Source organism: Phascolarctos cinereus, unplaced genomic scaffold (genome assembly GCF_003287225.1).
Source record: "Phascolarctos cinereus isolate Bilbo 61053 unplaced genomic scaffold, phaCin_HiC Scaffold_1;HRSCAF=81, whole genome shotgun sequence".
Lineage (NCBI taxonomy): Eukaryota > Metazoa > Chordata > Mammalia > Diprotodontia > Phascolarctidae > Phascolarctos > Phascolarctos cinereus.
Genome location: NW_027555514.1, coordinates 203,049,321 through 203,069,329, shown reverse-complemented (window position 1 = coordinate 203,069,329; position 20,009 = coordinate 203,049,321). Strand labels below are relative to the sequence as shown.

The 20,009-nt window shown below is 34.8% G+C and overlaps 1 protein-coding gene across 1 annotated transcript; it reads right to left on the bottom strand.

Annotated features, from left to right (window-relative positions):
- Positions 1-633: 633 nt before the first annotated feature.
- On the bottom strand, positions 634-19,186 carry LOC110203299 (zinc finger CCHC-type and RNA-binding motif-containing protein 1). The gene is given in 8 exon segments (XM_078156521.1): positions 634-815; positions 1,672-1,747; positions 1,969-2,087; positions 7,645-7,752; positions 8,134-8,245; positions 17,922-17,950; positions 19,101-19,160; positions 19,163-19,186. Coding segments are annotated over 8 exon segments (660 nt in total). The 3' UTR covers positions 634-683.
- Positions 19,187-20,009: the final 823 nt, after the last annotated feature.

Sequence of the window (20,009 nt, the reverse complement as noted above, 5' to 3'; positions counted from 1 at the left end):
TCTAAATACAATTAAGTTCCTGACTTTCTTTAATTTTTAGGAAGCTTCTGTTAAAATTAGAGTTTGATAGGACAGCTAGGTGGCACAGTGAATAGAGCACCGGCCCTAGATTCAGGAGGACCTGAGTTCAAATGTGACCTCAGACACATAACACGTATTAGCTGTGTGACCCTGGGCAAGTCACTTAACTCCATTGCCTAGGCCCCCCCCAAAAAAAATTAGATTTTGAGAAGTGCTCAAGTTAACATGTGAAATGTGAAGAAAGCTCTAACTTTTTAATAGCTTTTTAAATGCATTTTCTTCAGCTCTTTAATGCACGTCTGCAGTGACATGACAGTATTTGGCAATTTAGTTTTATTCTTATTACTGAATGCAACTGGTTAGGTTGCATTTAGGTATGGTTTTAGAAGGGTAACAGTTTTAGAAGCAAAATTGGATTTTTATTACTCTATTAAAATAAATTTACATCCAATTGCCTCACCAAAAAAAAATTTAGAAACATGATACTTCTAAATTTTTTTTTTGGTTCCCATGAAAGTAAACTTTGTAATTCTAGTTTTAAAGTACAAAACTGGTTAGTTATATGTTTCCTTATATTCAAAATTCCAAGAGTAATTTTAACACCAATTAAACTGTGCTTTAAGATTTTTATATTTCTGTGATATATACATAATAAATCAATTTCAATCACCAAGTTCTTCCTCATCACTGAAATATGCACTTTTCTTTATCCTTGGGCGTCTTGAATCATCTGATGTTGAGGGTTCCCCTGCACTGGCCTTCCATCTTTGTTGGTCTTCTTCAATTTTGGCTTGCTATATAATGGATTTAAGAAAAAAGTTTGGATGTTATTTCTTTTATACTGAGAATAACCAAAAGTTATAACTGTATTTTTATTATGCAAAATCATTTTTGCTTATTTTTTAATGAATGCAATGGATAACGCAGTGGAGAGAGAGAGTCATGAGACTTGGGTTGTAATCCTACCTCCAACACTAATAAGATGTGTATAATCACAGGAAAGACAATGAATCTTTCAAAACCTGTTTCCTCATCTGTAGAATGGGAATAACAATACTTATACTACCAAGGAAATCGCTTTGCAAACTTTTAAGATTATAGAAATGCCAAATGTCAGTATTGTTCAAATGAATGGAAAAAATAATTTGACTTATGCTTTTTACATTAAGTAACTCAAGCTACTGTGTCATAAAAATAATTTTTACTCAAATAAGGAAATTATATCCACTATTTTCAAAGGTATTTCTTTTGTACTCACCATGGATGAGTATATAACTTTTCTGTCTTTTTTTGGTGGAGTTCTTTCAGGAAACAATGCTGTGGGTAAATGAAGATTTTTTTTCTGTCATATAGTAATTAAGATTAGTTTCATTTTTTGCCTCTGTAGTAGAAGTAGAGGCAAGACTATGAGAAACACTGTGGGACACTGGTCTAGAAGAACACTGGAAATGCTACTCTAACACATTATACCCATTTGTCTTGACAGAAAATTTCCCCCCCCCAGTTTATGTTGAAGAGTGGAAAGGTGGAGAGACAAGTGGTGATAGAAGTAGGGCTCCTGTGGCTCTTCTATGCCTACATAAGTGGTTTCTGGCAGTATGCAGAAAGTAGTGAGTTGCTAATTGCAGGAAGATGGAAAGTTATACTAACCTGGAAAGCTATGGCTTGGCTGAGGCTATCAAGAGCAGGGTCTTCTCCTTCATCTTCACTTTCTTCCACTTCTTCACTGAAATACACACATATACATACACATGCACAGATGTGTGTACATATTATATATATCATACATACATACATATATATGTATATATGTGTGTATATATATATATGTGTGTGTGTGTGTGTTCATTTCTATATTTTTCTCTCAAATCAGAACATATATGACCGATAGTAGGTACACATTAGGCAATGTAATATCTTATTCTCAGAGAAGAATGATATACATACATTTCTTCTTCCAGTTCAATAATTTTCTTTCTCTTTCTCTTTTTCTTTTCTTTCTTTTTTGGTGGTTCATGTTCTCCAAGCACATTTTTTGGACAAGCGTAACTTAGGTGACCTGTTTCCTTTGTTACGTTTTTATTATTTGAGGGGAAAAAAAAGACATTAAAAAGTATTGTGTGGGTGAGCAGGAATTTTTTTTTTGTTTGTGGTTAAGAACAATATGTTGTTGGAATTAAAAAAAAACAAATCCAAAGAAGTCACGTCAGAACAAGCACAAGATTACTATGACACTGGTAACATTTCTTATCTCTTCATTAAAAAAAGCAAAACAAAATGGAAACCAAAACCTGGAATGACAAAGCTTGCATTTTTTTTTTGTATTATATGAATTTTTCTACAAATCAAAGATTTTTCAGTTGGAATGGACCTCAGCAACCATTAGTCTAATCCAAAGAAAAGGGAAAAAAGGAATCCCTACTATGATATCCTGGACAAGTAGTCATCAACACTTTGCTTGAAGACCTCTAATGAGGCAGAAACTCACAGCTAAGGGAGCCCATGCTACTTCTAGCTGTCAGGAAGTTTTTCCTGACATAAAGGCCTTTATTTGCTTCTTTGCAACTTCTGCCTATTGCCCTTAGTTCTGCCCTCTGGGACCAAACAGAAAAAATTCAAATACTTGAACATAGCTATCACATCTCCTTTGAGTTTTCTCTTCTACTGGCTTAGCATCCTCATTTCCTTAAATTGAAGTCCATATAGCATGGCCTCAAGGACCTTCAATATCTTGGTAGCCTTCCTCTAGTTACTTCCCAGCTTATTAATACCAATCATTATTAAATTATTGTGCCCAAAATATACAATACTCCAGATGTGGACTGATTAGGGATGAGTATAGGAAAACTATCATCTCCTTATTTTGTGATATAATGCCTTTTTTAATATTACAGCCCAAAATTTAATTAGCTTCTTTTGGCTACCACATTATAGAGTAACTCATATCAAGTTTATAGTTCACTAACTGTCAGATCTTTCTCAGAACAACTACTGTCTAACTATGCCTTCTCCATCTTTTATTTGTTGACTTTTTGAACCCAAGGGTAAGCAAGACTTTACATTTATTTTTGCTGAATCTCATCTAATTAGATTAAGCCCAAAGCTCTAGCTAGTCAAGATCTTTTTGGACCCGATTCTGTCATAGAGTGTGGTAGCTGTCCTCCGCTTTGTGTCTTCCACAGATGAGTATACTATCTGTGTCTTTATCTGAATCACTGATAAAATTTTTTTTTTAATTTAAATTTTAAAAAGAACAGAGCCAAGAACAGATCCCTGGAGTACTCTACTGGAGACCAAGTTGATATTGAATAATCATTCAATTTATCATTCAATCATTCAATAGTCATTAATAACTATTCTTTGATTCTAATCATTCAAACAATGGTAAATTTCTGTAAATGTGTTATTGCCTCGTCCACATTCTCCAGCTTTTCAACAGGAATAGTATAAAATATTTTATCAAATGATTTGCTAAAATCTAAAGTATGTATACAAAATTTCCTTGATCTACAATTTGAATAAGACTGGGAAATAATTACTTTATATATTATTTTACAAGTTTTACTTAAAGACTAAAAAAAAGTCTATCTCAAAAATAACTTAAATTTCAAGATTCAGAGACTGAAATGCTCCAATAGATCTGTGATTTCACTGAGGTCAGTACTCCAATGACGCATATTGCAATACAGTCATACCTGACATGCCTGAGTATGCCATGTGATTCCTGAAACTCTACTATGTTAAAAATAACTCAAATGTAAATGGATACAAAATAACATGTACACACTCTGAAATTATTGTGACACTGAAGCTTATCTAGGATGCAAAGATTACAAATAGAACAATTAGAAAAACATTGATACTAAATTAGTGAATAAGCTCTCTCTATGACAAAAAGATCTAAGAGCATGGTGCTTTTAGAATTAAGGGTTTTAAAAAAATGGCAAAAAAGACAGGAGATGTATTCACAGGTTTCAGAAACTGGAGTAAATACCACTGCCAAATGCCTAGGACTTATTCTTGCATCCACTTTTACTGGTGACAAAAATGGAGGAGGGAGAGAGGATGTGTTGCAGAAATTTATTTTCTACACCATTCCAGTTTATATCCAGGCATTTCCTTTACCCCAATTTCAGTTACACCTATGGATATGTCCACTGAATCTACCATATAGTTATCTGGTTAAAAAATGAAGGGAATGAGGCCTTAAGGGCCCATTAAACTATGAGCTCCTCGAGAATAGGGACTGCTTTTTTGTCTACCTGCTTAGTACAGTGCCTGGCATATACCAGTTGCTTGAATTCTTTTTAACAAGCTTGTTGTTATGAAATTTTGTTCTGTGGTCACAATATACTTTTCCTAGCTACGGAGCGTAGTTTGAAACAGTACAATTTAATTTTATGCTGCATTTTGGAGGATTCTTAGTATGTGAAGTGTAATGATACAGCCACCAAAAACATATCCTTATTAGATAAAATATTCTGCAATTTTTCAAATTTTTCAAATTTTTTCTTCCACAAAGTACTACTCCTATGCCTCTTTGTGGAACTGAGGTGACCTAATTGGTCAGGGATTATAGGCACCAGCAGGTTCTACCTTGCTAGAAAGGTTTCAAGTATGATCTGAGAAAGAGATTGAGTCTTCAGTTTGGGGATTAACCTAGAGAAGGTCATAATCAGTAGGGTGGCCACTTGAAGATGGACCATGGGAAAAAAAAAAAAGAAAAATATATAGGTGTGGTCCCAGTCCTTCTGCTTCTGCAGAGGCAATGGCAAAGCATTAAAAGAAGGCACTCAGAATCACAGCTTTAAAGCTATTAAGACCATCAAACAAATACAAAAAACTCACATCTATATATTTTTCTCAAGAAAAGAATAAGAAGGTTTTGGTCATGGCAAACACTGAATAATATCACCAAAAATAAAAAGCTTACGTGTTAATAGGCAGGAAACTGACTCGGTACAATCAGACGATTAGTGTTAAAAAGTAAAGATCAAAATTAGTACAAAGTTAGATAAACAAAAAATCAGAAAAAGATATGGCATATGTGTGTGTGTGTGTGTGTGTGTGTGTGTGTGTATATATACATATATATATATACACACATATATATATATATCTATATATGGCAACTCAATCCTGATGAGTCAAACAACTTATTGATAGCTTAAAATATGGGCAATGGAAGAAAAAAGAGTACACAGATGGATTATAATACTTTTATTTATTTATAATTAATTAAATTTTAGTTTTCAATATTCACTTCCATAAGATTTTGAGTATGATACTTTTATAAAGAAGTTTAACTGCTAGAAATCAGTTGCCAAAATAAGGAAACCTTTAAAAGTCTAAAAAATTGCCTTAATTAGCAAACATAACTTGATCACCAAAGACATTACGAATAGAAACACCTCATAAAACAGGAAAGCAGTGGAGGGAAAAAACAATTTAGAGAAAGTTTACCAAGAGATCCAGCAAAGCAGATTCACCTCAAAGACAAAATGGAAGGATAACAAAGAGAAGGAAAATGGAAAAGAACTGCAAAGATTTTTATAAAAAATTTTTTCCACCATCAAGGATAGTGAAGCTACCATGCTTGGATTCTAAGATCACAATGATGGATATGCTTACAGAAGTATTACATCAAAGTGAACAAATATGGAAAAAGAAGTTAGATTAGAACAAGTATATATTGTAGACATGATAGGGACCCACATAATGGTGAGGTTGAGAGACTGATTCACAAGACATCTGAAGGAGAATAAAATACCAGAGATACGGAAAAATCTCAGATATAATTAACAAAATTAATAAAAAGGAGATGGAGAAATCCACAACTACCAACCTATAACTCTATCTTTGCATCTACATAAAGTTTTTATGAGAATCATTTAAACATATACTGAAAGCATACTTGAAAAGGATATGCTTAGAGATTAGGAAGACTTTTGTAAGCAATATTACACAATAGACCACTATTGACCATCATACAACAGACTGAAAAATATAAAGAATACAAGATTCTTCTCTGTGTTGTTCACTGACACACAAAAAAAACACAGTTGATTTAGCAGAGCACAACATACTGGTGTCTCCTATTCACACATTTAAATTATTCAGAGGGCTGATAGGTGGAACAGTGGACAGTGTTGGGCTTGGAGTCCAGAAAACTCATCTTCATGAGCCCAAACCTGGCTTCAGACACTTACTAATTGTGGGACCCTAAGCAAGTGACAACCCTGTTTACCTCGGTTTCCTCATCTGTAAAATGAGCTGGAGAAGGAAATGGCAAGCCACTCCAGTATCTTTACCAAGAAAACCCCTAATGGGTCATGAAGAGTCAGACACAACTGAAAATGACTAAAGAGCAAATTATTCAAAATTTCTTGGGTCATGACATTTGCTGACAACTCTCCTTCACAAAATATCAAGAGAGGTAAGGAACAGGGAGACCTTTCTAGCTGAAGGAGTTTTTCGTTGTCATAGAAGAAAGACAGTGCTAGGTCCAAGGTGAAAAGGGATTCCATATGAATAGTGAGGTCCTTCATTTGTTTCTGTCTGAAGATAACATTGTCCTAGTTACATCAAATCCTAGAATGCTGCAGAGCATCATGAAAGAGTTCTGTAATCATTGAAAAGAGTTTGGCTTAACCACACATAAAGGGAAAAGCAATGAGGAATGCCGGTGTCCCAGATTATGGACTGCAGGTAGGAGGACAAGCTTTATTGCTTATCCATCAATTTATATGTCTGGGACAGTCAGTACAAATGGACAATGATTTGAGGGAATCAGATTTAAACAGAAGAGTAGGTTGTATTTCTCTCAGGAAACCGTAAAGTTTCTTTAATAGTCCCCAACTTTTTCTCAAAACAAAGTCCTATCTTTTTAATATCTACCAGTGTTGCAGAATCTTTCCAAGTCATGAGAAAGTACAATCTCTAAAGAATCAAAAGATGGCATCACATAAGAGTACAATAGTGTCATATGGTGGGTGTGAATAGGCTGAAACATTTAAAAATAAGAAACTATTTTACTATTAAACTATTATTTAACAATAAGAAACTATTTAACTATTTATTATTTAACAAATAAGAAACTTCAAAGAAGAGGATATTTTCAGGGAATGGTTTGAGGAAAAAGAAGAATTACTGGTCATGGGTAAATTCTTGCAATTTCAGGAGAAATTGAGGAAGTCTCTCACCGTGACAGGTAAATCCACTGTGGCAAATTTAAGGGACAATATGAACACAAATTGAAGAGAATAGGAAGGAACAGATGGGTTGTGAAATATATTATTGGAAAGAATATACAAACTGTTTAGTACCCAAGTGATTTTTCATTTTATTCTTACTCAAATCTTGACTATGTACTCCAGGTTAAAGGAAATTAACTTGATAACTGGCATGTATTACAGAACTGAAAATCAGGGAAAAGAAAAATTATATCTGAACATGGTAAATTCCTCCTAGGAATTTAGATACTCAAGACTCTTCACATACATCCTCCTTACATCACAGTTTTATGAACCAGAGTACTAGATAACTACCATTAATGAAAAACGGATGTGAAACATACTGAATATTAATGTTTAGAAAATTTTGTAAAGTTTTTTTTTTACTTACTCCACATTCATAACACCTAGATTTATCAAAGTAGTTGCGCCTTCAGATGAACTCAGCAGCTCTTCCATTGTCAATAGCAATGCTTGCTTTTATCACTCTCCCAAATAACTAAACCATGGAAGGGTGGGGAGAGGGGAAGAAAGTAGAGCAAAGAGTAAATTTTACAAATCAGAGAATTCAATTTTTTTCCCAAACTGCAAATGTGATTTTTTAAAAGTTAATTTAGTTACTGTGATATAGGGATGCCTGCTTACCTGAAGCAAGTGCTACTAAGCAGTGGGTCTCCTATGTTCTCTCTCTTTTGAATCCTCTTTTCATTTTGGAAAGGTGAAGGCCTATGAAGCTCCGTAGCCTTTTCATTTATTATATGTTTTCCCAGCCAATCTACTGAATTCTCTTGGACTTTATTTTCATCTTTTATCCCCCTTTATTCTTTGAGTGGGTGGTCAGACAGGCAAGGTCTTTATGCTGCCTAGATGACTGGCCTACCTGCTTATTGTTTAGTGTCCTCGAACAGTTTTGTACTGATTCTTCATCCAAAAACAAAATAAATGCAACACCTTTACTCTTCCTGGTATCTTTGTCTTTCATAATAGTAACCCTGAAAAGAAATAAACAAAAGTACTGATAATCCAAAATGGGCATAAGTCAATACTTGGGAGGTGCAAATAAAATCAGTATGTTCACATATAATTACTTTAATGCATAATGAATTAATTTAGTAAATCAGCAAAGAAAATATAGTGCTAATTTAATAAAATAAAAAGTATTTTAATTGCTATACTCCATCAAACTTAAATCAGTGGTTGAAGAATGGCATAAATTGGAACAATGGAATCTTCAAGAAAAAACAATTCTTTCTTTTTTGTTATCAAGAAAGGCAATACATCTTTGAAATTAAAAAAAAATTACTTGCAATGTCTATTACTTTGCCTTGTCTGACTAGATTTTTAAAAGCTCCCTGATCCTTCTAATGCGTTATGAATGACATACTAAAATGGAAGGGTGATCTATTCCCCTCTCTCTGTTCCTTAGTTCTCTGCAATAACACTGGCAGTTTAGAGCCTGTTGGCATCAAGGGTTCAGAGCCTCCCTTTCCTGGCACTGGCAGAGGCTGCTTTCCCTGCCACTGGCATTGGTGCTTCCAGGTTGCAGCCCTTGGCAGGCTTTTGCTCCTGAAAGATTGTGGCCAGGCTGGTTGTTATGGCCTGATGAAATTTCCACAGCCTGGAGCTGGGGTTCTATGGCACTGGGAAGAAGGGGATGAGAGTTTAAGGGTGGGTTTTAATGTAAGTCTATGTTATGTCCTTGGGGTTGCTAGTGTAGCCTCTCTGACAGTAGCATGGGATATGGGGAAAGGGTGCTAAGTGAGCTCAGAGTCAGTGAGTGTCAGTTCCTGGATTTTTCTTTAACTTTCTGGGTATCCTAGACTATGGAAACAGCAGAAGTTCCTTTATCTTTGGCACATTATTTCTGTTTTGAAGAGGTCTGAGAGGTTGTGGGGATCAGAGAAAATGTCTAGTCTGCCATCTTGTTGCTCACCTTTCAGATGATTTTGAAAGAATAAGGTAAGAAATGTTTTATTTTTTGGTAGGCTTCCTTTGACTTCCTAGCAAATGTGGTGATTTAGAAGTTAAGATTACTTATTTTGCCAAAGAATTATGTTATTTAACCTAATATTTTTGACATGTACATACATTCATACACAAGATAAAATATTCTTAACTAATTATTCTTTCAAAATAAGATAAAAGATTCACTCTGAACTAGATCCTTCCTAGTCTAGGGAATGGTGCTGAGCATCTGGGAAAATTTTTCTTTGTTTGCCATCTTTGCTCTTTGGAATAATTAAGTCCTTTATAAACATACACTCACATGGAGACTCTCTAAGGAGTTTATTATTCCATTTTATAACTGTATTTCTTTATGTAAGTACTGGTTAGTAGTAGTGACAAGATATCAGTAAAAAAATTAAAGATGCCTATACATTCAAGTTGCATCTGGTTAAATATTTTATTTTTCCAACTTGACTCAGTGATTTTTTTGTTACAGTTGGGAACTATTTTATAAATATTCTAGTGATTGTGAAAAACAATGATAAGAGGTTTTATAGTTGGACTTCAGTTTTTTACAAATTTAAAAAATCATACTTGACTCATTTTTATCCATGCACACTGAAGTAACCTATTATTTTACTTTTCAGGAATATGATATAAACACACACCTTAGTTTTGCAAGAACAGTTCTAGCCTCTAACTCAGTATACAAACTCTTATAAACAAATGGTTGCAGAAGTCTGACACTGTAGTGCAAAGGATCAAATGAAAATTTAATTTTGATTTAAAATCCAGAACAAAAGATTACATGAATTAGATAAAATCAGTTTTCACATTCTTATGATCACAGGATATGTATCTCAGAAAATCTGGCACTTTTCAATTAGAGCTAAATATCTGGTGGAAAGGAAGAGATCCATGCCTTTCTAGGTATTTCTACATAATCAGACTTAAATTTAACCCTTAAATGTTACTACGTACATTTGTATAACTGCAAAGATCAATGAAATTTTAGTTTGTTAAATATCTATTTGGGTACTCCCAAGGTATATGGTGTAAGAAAGGGATACATGGAAAAAGTTCAGTTGAAGGTAGGACCTAAAATTGGATTTGGTAACTTTCCTTTAGTACTCTATACATATAGTATATGTAATATCTGATTACTTTTGTGATTAGAATGAGTTTTAGAAACCAGGGTTTCATCGAAAAGTACAATGGGGGGAGGGGAGCAGCTAGGTGGCACAGTGGATAGAGCTCCAGCCTTGGAGTCAGGAGGACCTAAGTTCAAATCTGGCCTCAGACACTTAACACTTACTAGCTGTGTGACCCTGGGCAAGTTACTTAACCCTGATTGCCTTACTAAAAAACAAAAATCAAGCAAACAAAAAATACAATAGGGGCAGGATATGTAAATTTTTCAGTGCTGTGTTTTTGTGGTTTTAATGTGAAGGTCATGACAAAATTCTGAGCAACACCTAGATCATCTTGTAAAGAGGCACATTAAAGTAGCTATTATCACTGTGTACCTTCCAGATACTTCTGTGGTCTGCTAAGAGCTCGAAATAGATTATATGTTGTAGGTACATGTGTTATGATTTTGCTCTTCTGAGTATTGACATCTGGTTACTACTACCTGCTGAGAAAAATTATGTTAAACAGAACAGAAAAAGTTCTGCACATTCAAATCAGATGCATGACTATAAAAAATTATGTTAAAAAAAAGCATTTCCTAAATCTATATATTTCAAAAATATAAAAGCAATCTATTAACTGGGAGACTTCATTGATAGCCGTTTGTGAATGTCATCAGGAAAACTGATGTTTAGAAAACGATCATGAAGCACTGGTCCCTATGTTTCCACTGAATTGGAGATTAAGGTTATATTTCATAACATTTTAATATTAACATAATTTATTAACACTTCTGTTGTTGTCAACAAGTACAAAGCATAATTTATTAACATCTCTATACCAATAAAATACAAGTCCTGCACCTCCACAAACGCCTGCTGAACACATCTGCTTGCCAGTTAGACCCTTGTTTTAAACTTGACATCATCTAAAATGAATCTGGCAGGGCGGCTAGGTGGTACAGTGGATAGAGCTCTGGCCTTGAAGTCAGGAGGACCTGAGTTCAAATTTGACCTCAGACACTTGACACTTATTAGCTGTATGATGCTGGACAAGTCACTTAATCCCAATTGCCTCAACCAAAAAAAAAAATGAATTTAGCACCACTTGCCCCAAATTGCAACATTTTTCAGTTAACTGTAAGAAGATAAAAATGTGGCCCCATTGTTCAATACAGCCTGTGAATGCCTGTTGGTTCCTCAATACCCTCATTAAGCATGCATGCTCTTGATTCATGTATAAATGACTGTCATAAAGATTTTTTATATATGAGAAGGTAGGTACACATGTTTAGTGTTCTCTCTGTCTATGGTATTAATAAGGTTTGAGTTTTTTCCCATGCTTTTGGTTATCTTCCCCACCTTCAGGTATCTTGTCCCTCAATGTTATTACAATTTTGTTGCCTTTAGCATGTATCTCTTCTACATATATCAGGTTCAATCTGGTTATTTCTCCCCTCTTTGTTCTCTTTATTGCCATTTCAATCCCCTCTATAAGCGAATTCAGAGTGATTTTTAGGGTTCACTATGTCCATTATTCTTGATGGAGCAAATTAGTTTGTCATAAAGCTTTTAATAGATTTTTCCAATTTTTCTTGAGTCTTCTTCTCATTCCCCCCTTCCCCCCAGAGGAAACAGAAAAATGTTGGTTTATGATTGACCCAAATATTTCTAAGAATTTTCTTTATTTCCTCTTCATCCACTACAAAATCTCTCTCTCCCTCTCTCTGTCTTTTTGGTGAGGCAGTTGGGGTTAAGTGAGAAATCTCTTTTCTAAAAGGGCTTATAAGTTTCTGAGAAGAAATACGAACCTAGGTTTTTTTTTCAATTCAACAAATATTAATTAAATATTTGCTTTGTGCAAGGCATTGTGCCTGGGTGGGTTTTTGGTGCAGGCCTAAAGGACCCTAAGTATCTCCCTGAAGCAAACAGGTTCTGAACCATCCTTACATTCCCCAACTTTTTGCAGCTGGAATAAACCTTGCCAAGAATTCAATTCAATTCAATAAAAATGTATTAAGTACCTACTATGTGTAGAACTCTGTGGTAGGCACCAGAGATATAAAAACAAAAACCCCAATAGTACTTGCCCTCAAGAAGCTCACATTCTAGTATAAAGTTAGAAGTGGAAGAAAAATATGAAGAATCCTGCTTCTATCACTTTAATTCATGGGCAAGCCATTTAAGTTTGTAGAGCCTCAGTTTCTTATTTTGCTAAATAGAGAGAATAATGTTCTACCACCTCACAAAGTTCTTTTAAAGCTAAGATTTAATCATTTACGTAAAATGCCTTTTAAGTTACGTGATTCCTTCGAACCTGTTTTTTCTTCTTCTATTTTTGGTATTACCCTTTTGACCCAGGAGCTCTAAATTTTGGCTAAGATATTACTGCTTGGTTTCTGTGGGGTTTCTTTCAGGAAGTGACTAACATATTGATTCTATTTTTGTTTTATTTTCGGTTCCAATGCATCTAAGCAATTTAATTTTGTGATCTCTTGAAACACAGTGTACAGGTTTTTAATTTGGTCATATTTGCTCTGATGATTTTAAAATTGTTTCTCTTCAAACTGTTTTCCAGATCTCTGGAAGTCAGTCTCTGATTTCTCCTACTTGCTCCAGGAAGCTCATTATTTGGAAAACCTCAACATCATTTAAGATCTCATCAGCTTTGGTATTCTACTTCCTCATGACGTTCTACCTCTCTGATTGGAGGGTGGGGCCATAAATTCCACCTCTAAGGAGAGATATCAGCTCAGACATCTCATTTCCCACTTGGCTGCACAATCTTGGGTCTTTCCTAACTGACCTCTTTTCACCATGCCCTTAAATTGGGTGCTTTTCCCCTACCCCCAAGTTTTCAGCATCATTTTGTATTTTGTTTTCCTCCATTAGATTATAAGCAGCCCTGTTTCCCTCTTGTGGTCCTAAAAGGACCTGACCATCTTAGGCTTTATGGAAGGACTTAATGTGAGGTGCTCTGCCCCAACCCCCCACCCTTGGCCATTCAGGTACTCAGTAGCACTGTTTCCTGCTGTGGTTTCATCCTTTATGGTAAAGAGAATTTCTTTTATCTATTTGTTGGTTCCTCCTTTTAGTTTCATTCTTAAATGTCACTAGAATGATTTTGCTTAGTTGAATCTCTTGCCATGTTTTTAATGAACTGATTTTAACTTTTGCTTCTCTGTCTTTTGAGGAGATGCTGCTTGTAACTTTTTCCATAATCTTTCTATCTAAGATTTTAGAAACACATTTTTATTCTAAACCAGTGTTGCCTTTCGCTGCTATATCTCAGCTTGGCATGTTCATTAAGAGACTGTAACTAAGATTTTAGAGGCTTTTTTGGACCTGTTTATTAAGACAATTGACTTATACCTGTTATAGTTTCATGTGAAATTATAATTAGCATTGATATTCTTTCCTTTGTCTATCTCCTGTTTTGGGGGTGTGTAATAAGTATAGTTATATAGGTCAAGTTAGAATTGTTTTAATTGCATACCATATCTTTTTCTGATTTTTATTATTTTTTCTAGCTTTGTACTAATTTTGATCTTTGCTTTAACAAGGTAAGGTGATAGCCTGATACCCAGAGATCTAATTCAGGAATGAATCCCACATCAGGGATAATAATTTATTGGTTGTTAAAATAGAATCTATTTTATTCTTAGTAATAGCATTCAATGTTTGCCATGACCAGAGTCTTCTGACTCTTTCTTTGACATTTCACAATGTGAAATTTTTGATGATCTACAAGTCTTTGGCCTCTCTCATTCCTTATTCCTAACCCATGTTTTCCAATATTTTTTCCAAAATCTTCATTTATTTCCACTTTGTACTGAGGTCATATTCATGCCATTTGGAGAATTACTGAGTTATGAGAATTTCTCTTCAGCCTCTGCAACATGTATTGGTCTATAACCTGCAATTGCTTTGGAACACAAATTTGGATTTATGTTAGAAAAGTAACTAAACTGTTCGCTTTCTTTTTATTTTAATTTTTTCAATGACTTTTTAATTTATTTATTTTTAGTTTTCAACAATCACTTCCATAAGCTTTTGAGTTTTAAATTTTCTCCCCCTCCCTCATTACCTCCCTCCCCAAGACGGCATCAATCTGATACAGGCTCTACATATACATTTCTATTAAACATATTTTCACATTAGTCATGTTGTAAAGAAGAAATAGAACCAACAGGAGGAACCACAAGAAAGAGGAAACAAAACAAAACAGAAGAAAAAAAAGAGCAAATAGTGTGTTTCGATCTGCTTTCAAACTGCATAGTTCTTTCTCTGGATGTGGATAGCATTTTCCATCATCAGACTTTTAGAGATGTCTTAGATCCTTGCATTGCTGAGAAGAGCTAAGTCTACTAAAGTAGACAACGTGGCTGTTACTGTACAACATTCTCCTGGTTCTGCTCACTTCACTCAGCATCAATATGTACAAGTCTTTCCAGGTTGGTTTTTTTTATTTTAATTTTTAGGCAATTGGGATTAAGTGACTTGCCCAGGGTCACACAGGTAGCAAGTGTTAAGTGTTTATTCTGAGGCTGCATTTGAACTGATGTCCTCCTGACTTCAGGGCCAATGCTCTATCCACTGAGCCACCTAGCTGCCCCAATAATGACTTCAAACTTTTTTTTTCTTTTTTGGTGAGGCAGTCTGGGTTAAGTGACTTGCCCAAGGTCACACAGTTCGTTCATGTCAAGTGTCTGAGGACTGCTCCAAGGCTGCAGCTCTTTTCACTGCCCCTCCAGGTTTTTCTGAAGTCAGCCTGCTCATCATTTCTTATAATACAATAGTGTTCCATTACATTCATACGCCACCACTTGTTCAGCCACTCCCCAACTGATGGACATTCCCTCAATTCCCAATTCTTTGCCACCACAGAAAGAGCTGCTATAAACATTTTTGTACATGTAGGTCCTTTTCTCATTTTTATGATCTCTTTGGGATACTGCCCTAGAAGTGCTATGCTGGCACAAAGGGTATGCACATTTTTATAGCCCTTTGGGCATAGTTCCAAATTGCTCTCCAAAATGGCTGGATCTAAACTGTTCACTTTCAATCAATTAATCAACAAGCATTTATTAGGTACCTACTATTTATCAGGAACTATGCTAGGTGCTGGGGATACAAATTCAAAAATGAGATTGTCACTACTCTCAAGATGCTTATTATATTCTACTGAGGGGAAAAATGTGTATATATAAGTATATACGAAGCAATTATGAAACAATTGGGAGGGGCACTAGTATGTAGGTAGTATTTAAGCTGAGTTTTGAAGGATATTAGGGATTCTAAGAGGTAGCGGTAAGGAGAACATTCCATGCACAGAGAACAGCCAGGACAAATGCACATGTGTGAAGAACAGTAAACACGTCAGTTTAGCTAAACTAAAGTATTTGTGAAAGGGTGCAATATGTAATAAGGCTGGAGATGTAGGCTTGGACAAGTTGTGAAAAGCTTTAAAAGACAAATCAAAGAGTTTATATTTGATCCTAATGGTAATGGGGAGCTACTGGGGAGTGACACAGACTATTCAGAAACTCACTTTGGCCTCTTTGTGGAGAACAGAATTGAGAAGAGAGAGACTAATTAGGAAATTATTTATTACATTAATCCAAGAAAGAGGTAATGAGGGCCTAACCTAGAGCAGGAACTATGTGAGTAGAGAGAAGTGGACAGATTTGAGAGATTCTGTAGAATTAGAATGAAAATGGCTTACAAATGTATTGGTTGAGAAAGAGTGAAGAATTGAGAATGACATTAATATTTTGAACCTGGGTGACAAGAAGGATGGTAGTGGACAGATATAGGGAAGTTCAGAAAACAGGTTTAAGGGGAAAGATAATGAGTTGTTTTGGACATGTGGAGTTTTTTTTGTTGGGGGGGGGTGAGGCAATCTGGGTTAAGTGACTTGCCCAGGGTCACAAAGCTAGTAAGTTTCAAGTGTCTGAGGCCAGATTTGAAAGATGTGGAGTTTTGAGATGCCTACAGGACATCCAATTTTAAATGGCCAAAAGGCATTTCCTGATGGAGACTGAATTTAGGAGAAAGACTAGGGCTGGATATATACATCTGAGAATAATCTGCATAAAGCAACTAATGAAGCCACCAAATGATAAAGTGTAGAGACAGAATAAAGCCTTGCAGTATACCCAGACTTAGGGGGTATAATCAATATGAGGAGGTGGGGAATAGGGAGGGAAAAGGGGAAGATCATTGTCTAGAAAAGACAGAAAGAGATGTGAGACCAATGATACATGAAGAAGGTTGGGCCTTGGTGAGGAGAAAGGTTATTTCCTCATCAGTGACTAGTGTAAAGTAGGAAAGAATAGGGAATAAGACCAATGGGTTCTGAGACGTAGAAAAAGGAAGAGAGAGCCCACCTTCTGACCTTTTACTATATTTATACCCCAAAGAGTTCACAGAATCACAGAATTTTAAACTTACAGGGGACCTTCAGTCGCTATTTAGTTAAACCTATACCTGAAAAAGAATCACCACTACAACGTATCTGACAAGGGTCAGCTTTTGTTTGAAGGCCTACAGTAAGTAGGAATAGCTCTAATTATTTAGAAATTTTTCTTTTATTAAAGCCTAAACTGGCCCCTTGCAACTTCTACCCAAAGAAAGAGGGAAGAGTTCCATAAAGCAGCACTTTCTGTGGTAGAAAAAAAGCCAAATTAAACCAAGGGTATGGACATAAATTAGGTAATGGCTGAACAAACTATGGAGATCTATGAGTACAATTAAACATTATCATGCCAAACTTTTTTTAATCATGTACTCCTATTAATAATGAATCACAGTAATGAATCACTGAAGGAATTCAGAGGAACATGGGAAGAATGTGGTACAGTGAAAAGAGTGCCGGATTTGGAGTTAGAGCACCTGATTTTGAGTCTTTGCTATGTTGATTACTTACTACCAATTTAACTTTGGGCAAGTCATTTAACCTCTCTGGGACTCGGTTTACTCACCTATAAAATGAGAAGGACTAGATTATATCTAAGTCTCTTCCAGCTCTAAATCTATGATCCTATATATGATACTTGTATAAAATGATACTGAGTGAAATAAGTACAGCTAAAACAAAAATACAAAGACTATATTAATGCTAACAAAAACAACACTTAAAAATGCTGATTCAGATTAACTTTAATGACCATTCTCGTCTTAGAGAAAGATGATGAAGACTCAATAAAACTAATTATGGAATATATAATCACCCTGTAGGAATCAAAATACCTGATTGATCAGAACTCTTAACATTCTCTGATCACGTCAGCTAACTTATTATAGTCAGACATTGGTATAGAGATCTTCTGTTGAGAGAAGTCTATCCGTGCACACTGGCTATTGTTCTGCAAATTATAATCTTAGAAGGTTGAATAGAAATAATGAGAAGTTAAGTAACTTTCCTAGCCAATATGTTTCGAAAGTGAAATTTGAACATGGGTTTTCCTGACTCCAAGGTCAGTTTTTTATCTACTACACTGTGCTGAGGTGTTAAATAGAAATGAAACCATGTTAAAAAACAACAATAAAAAACAGTTTAAGAAACTTAAAAGTTAAAATGGATACTTACTTTACAACTTTTCCATATTTGGAAAATATCTGCAATAGAGACCATAAAGGGAGACAATTCATTCTAACAACATACAAGTGTGTGAATATTCCAGTCACCACAAATTATAAACTGATGAAATTCTTCTTTAGTGAAAGTCATAAAAAGTTCTACAATCCAGTTCTAAAATTTAGGTTTAAGACAAAGAAAGTAAGGTAAATGATTTTTTTATTGCCTATGGGTACAATACACCTTTCCAGTTTTATTAGTTGGGTTATTCAAACATATCTAGTGAGTATGTGGGAATATAATGGTGCCCATCCAATCAAGGGTACCAGTACTATATTGGTACCTCCATAAAGGCAATGCCCCTAAACTCTTTTCTTTCCCCACCCTAGAGTAGTGCTCTGTACACAGCAGGCACTAAAAAGTTTGATCAATTGTCATTGGTATTGATGTTAATGTAAAACAATTCTACCTTCATTTACTAATGGGAAAAAAATACCAGTTTCAAAGCCTGGGGAGAAGTCACAAGTAGGTATCCAATTGTTTGGACCAATGGGGTAAAACTCAAATAGAAACCATTCTCTGCTGCCACATTTTGACTTAGAAAAACCACAAATATTATTTACATTGGATTGTATTTTTATTTTATCAAGTGTTTACCAATTATTTTTATTTTAAAAATTTTACATATAATTTGCTCTTCACTGAACAAAAACATTTTAAAAATTTTCTTTTAAACCCTTTTCATTAACCTGCAAACAAATTTAACTAGTCCAGCAAGACAAGTTTCCACATCCTAATTACATTTTAATTTGATTTGGTGACACGTCTGGTCTAGGCGTGTTTTGTTATTTTAGAAAAAAGCAAACAAACCCACTGTAGGATGGGCTCCTAAATTAGAAGAGATGGGAGAAATTGCAGAATACTAGGTACCCACTTGTGTTACCTATAGACACTGTACAACAGAAATAAAGTTGTCTGAGATAACTTCCTGATGCCCTATCTTTGAAGAATGGACACATTAATATTTGCAGATTTTCTCATATATATGTAAACATACACTTGTTACAGATTTAACAGATTTGCATTTAAGTAATAAATAAGCAATTCTGCCAGGGTACACTCCATTCATTTAGGACCCCAATATAGTTTGTATAGACTTCGATAAAGGTATTTATAAATAAATTTGCTTACCCTGTATAAGTCACTGTTTGTCAGAGAAAAAGGCAAGTTGGATACATATACAGTGCTTTTATACGTGGTGCTAATCCACCACTCATTTCTGTATCAAGAAGGGGAAAAAAGATATAATCAGTTCAAATATAGCTGCTATCTGTCTTTCTAAGAAAACACAATACCCAGCATGTTTTAGTTTGCAGATCTGGTGGTTTAAATAAAAAAAGATCTGAAGCTTGGAATTCAGGAGAAAGCTTAGGTTATTATTAGCTACTGTAAACAGTTGCAAATCATCAATATTAAAAAGCAAACATTTACTACAGTTAATGTATTACTCTAATCCAATGGTCTCCAAACTTTTTTGATCACTCTTCTTTATCAGTAAAAGTTTTTTAAAGCACATACCACCAATATATTTACTTATTTATAAATTATAAAGATGTATAACTGTATAATTATGTATATTACAAACACAAAAAATTTTACAAGTATTTATATAAAGATCAAATAACTTCTGATCTAAGAGTAAATAGGGAACCACTAGAGTTTACGGAATAAGAGAATGATATGGTCAGACCCATCTTTAGGAAAATCATTTTGGCAGCTATATGGAGGATGGAGTGGAGTGGAGTGGAGAGGCAAAGCAATTTGTAGCCTCTTACAGTGGTCCAGGAGAGAGATCATAAGGACCTGAACTAGGTTGGTAGCTATGTTAGTAAAGAAAAGGGGACAGATGTGAGAAAAATTGTAAAAGCAGAAATGATAAGATTTGGAGGCAAGGGAGACTGAAAAGTCTAGGATGACACCAAAATTTCCTACCTAGGTGAATGGATGATAGTTTCCTTGATGAAAATAAGAAAGCAGGCAAAGATAATGTAATGAGATTTAATCTCAACCCATCCATACCACTGGATTTTCTGATGTCTA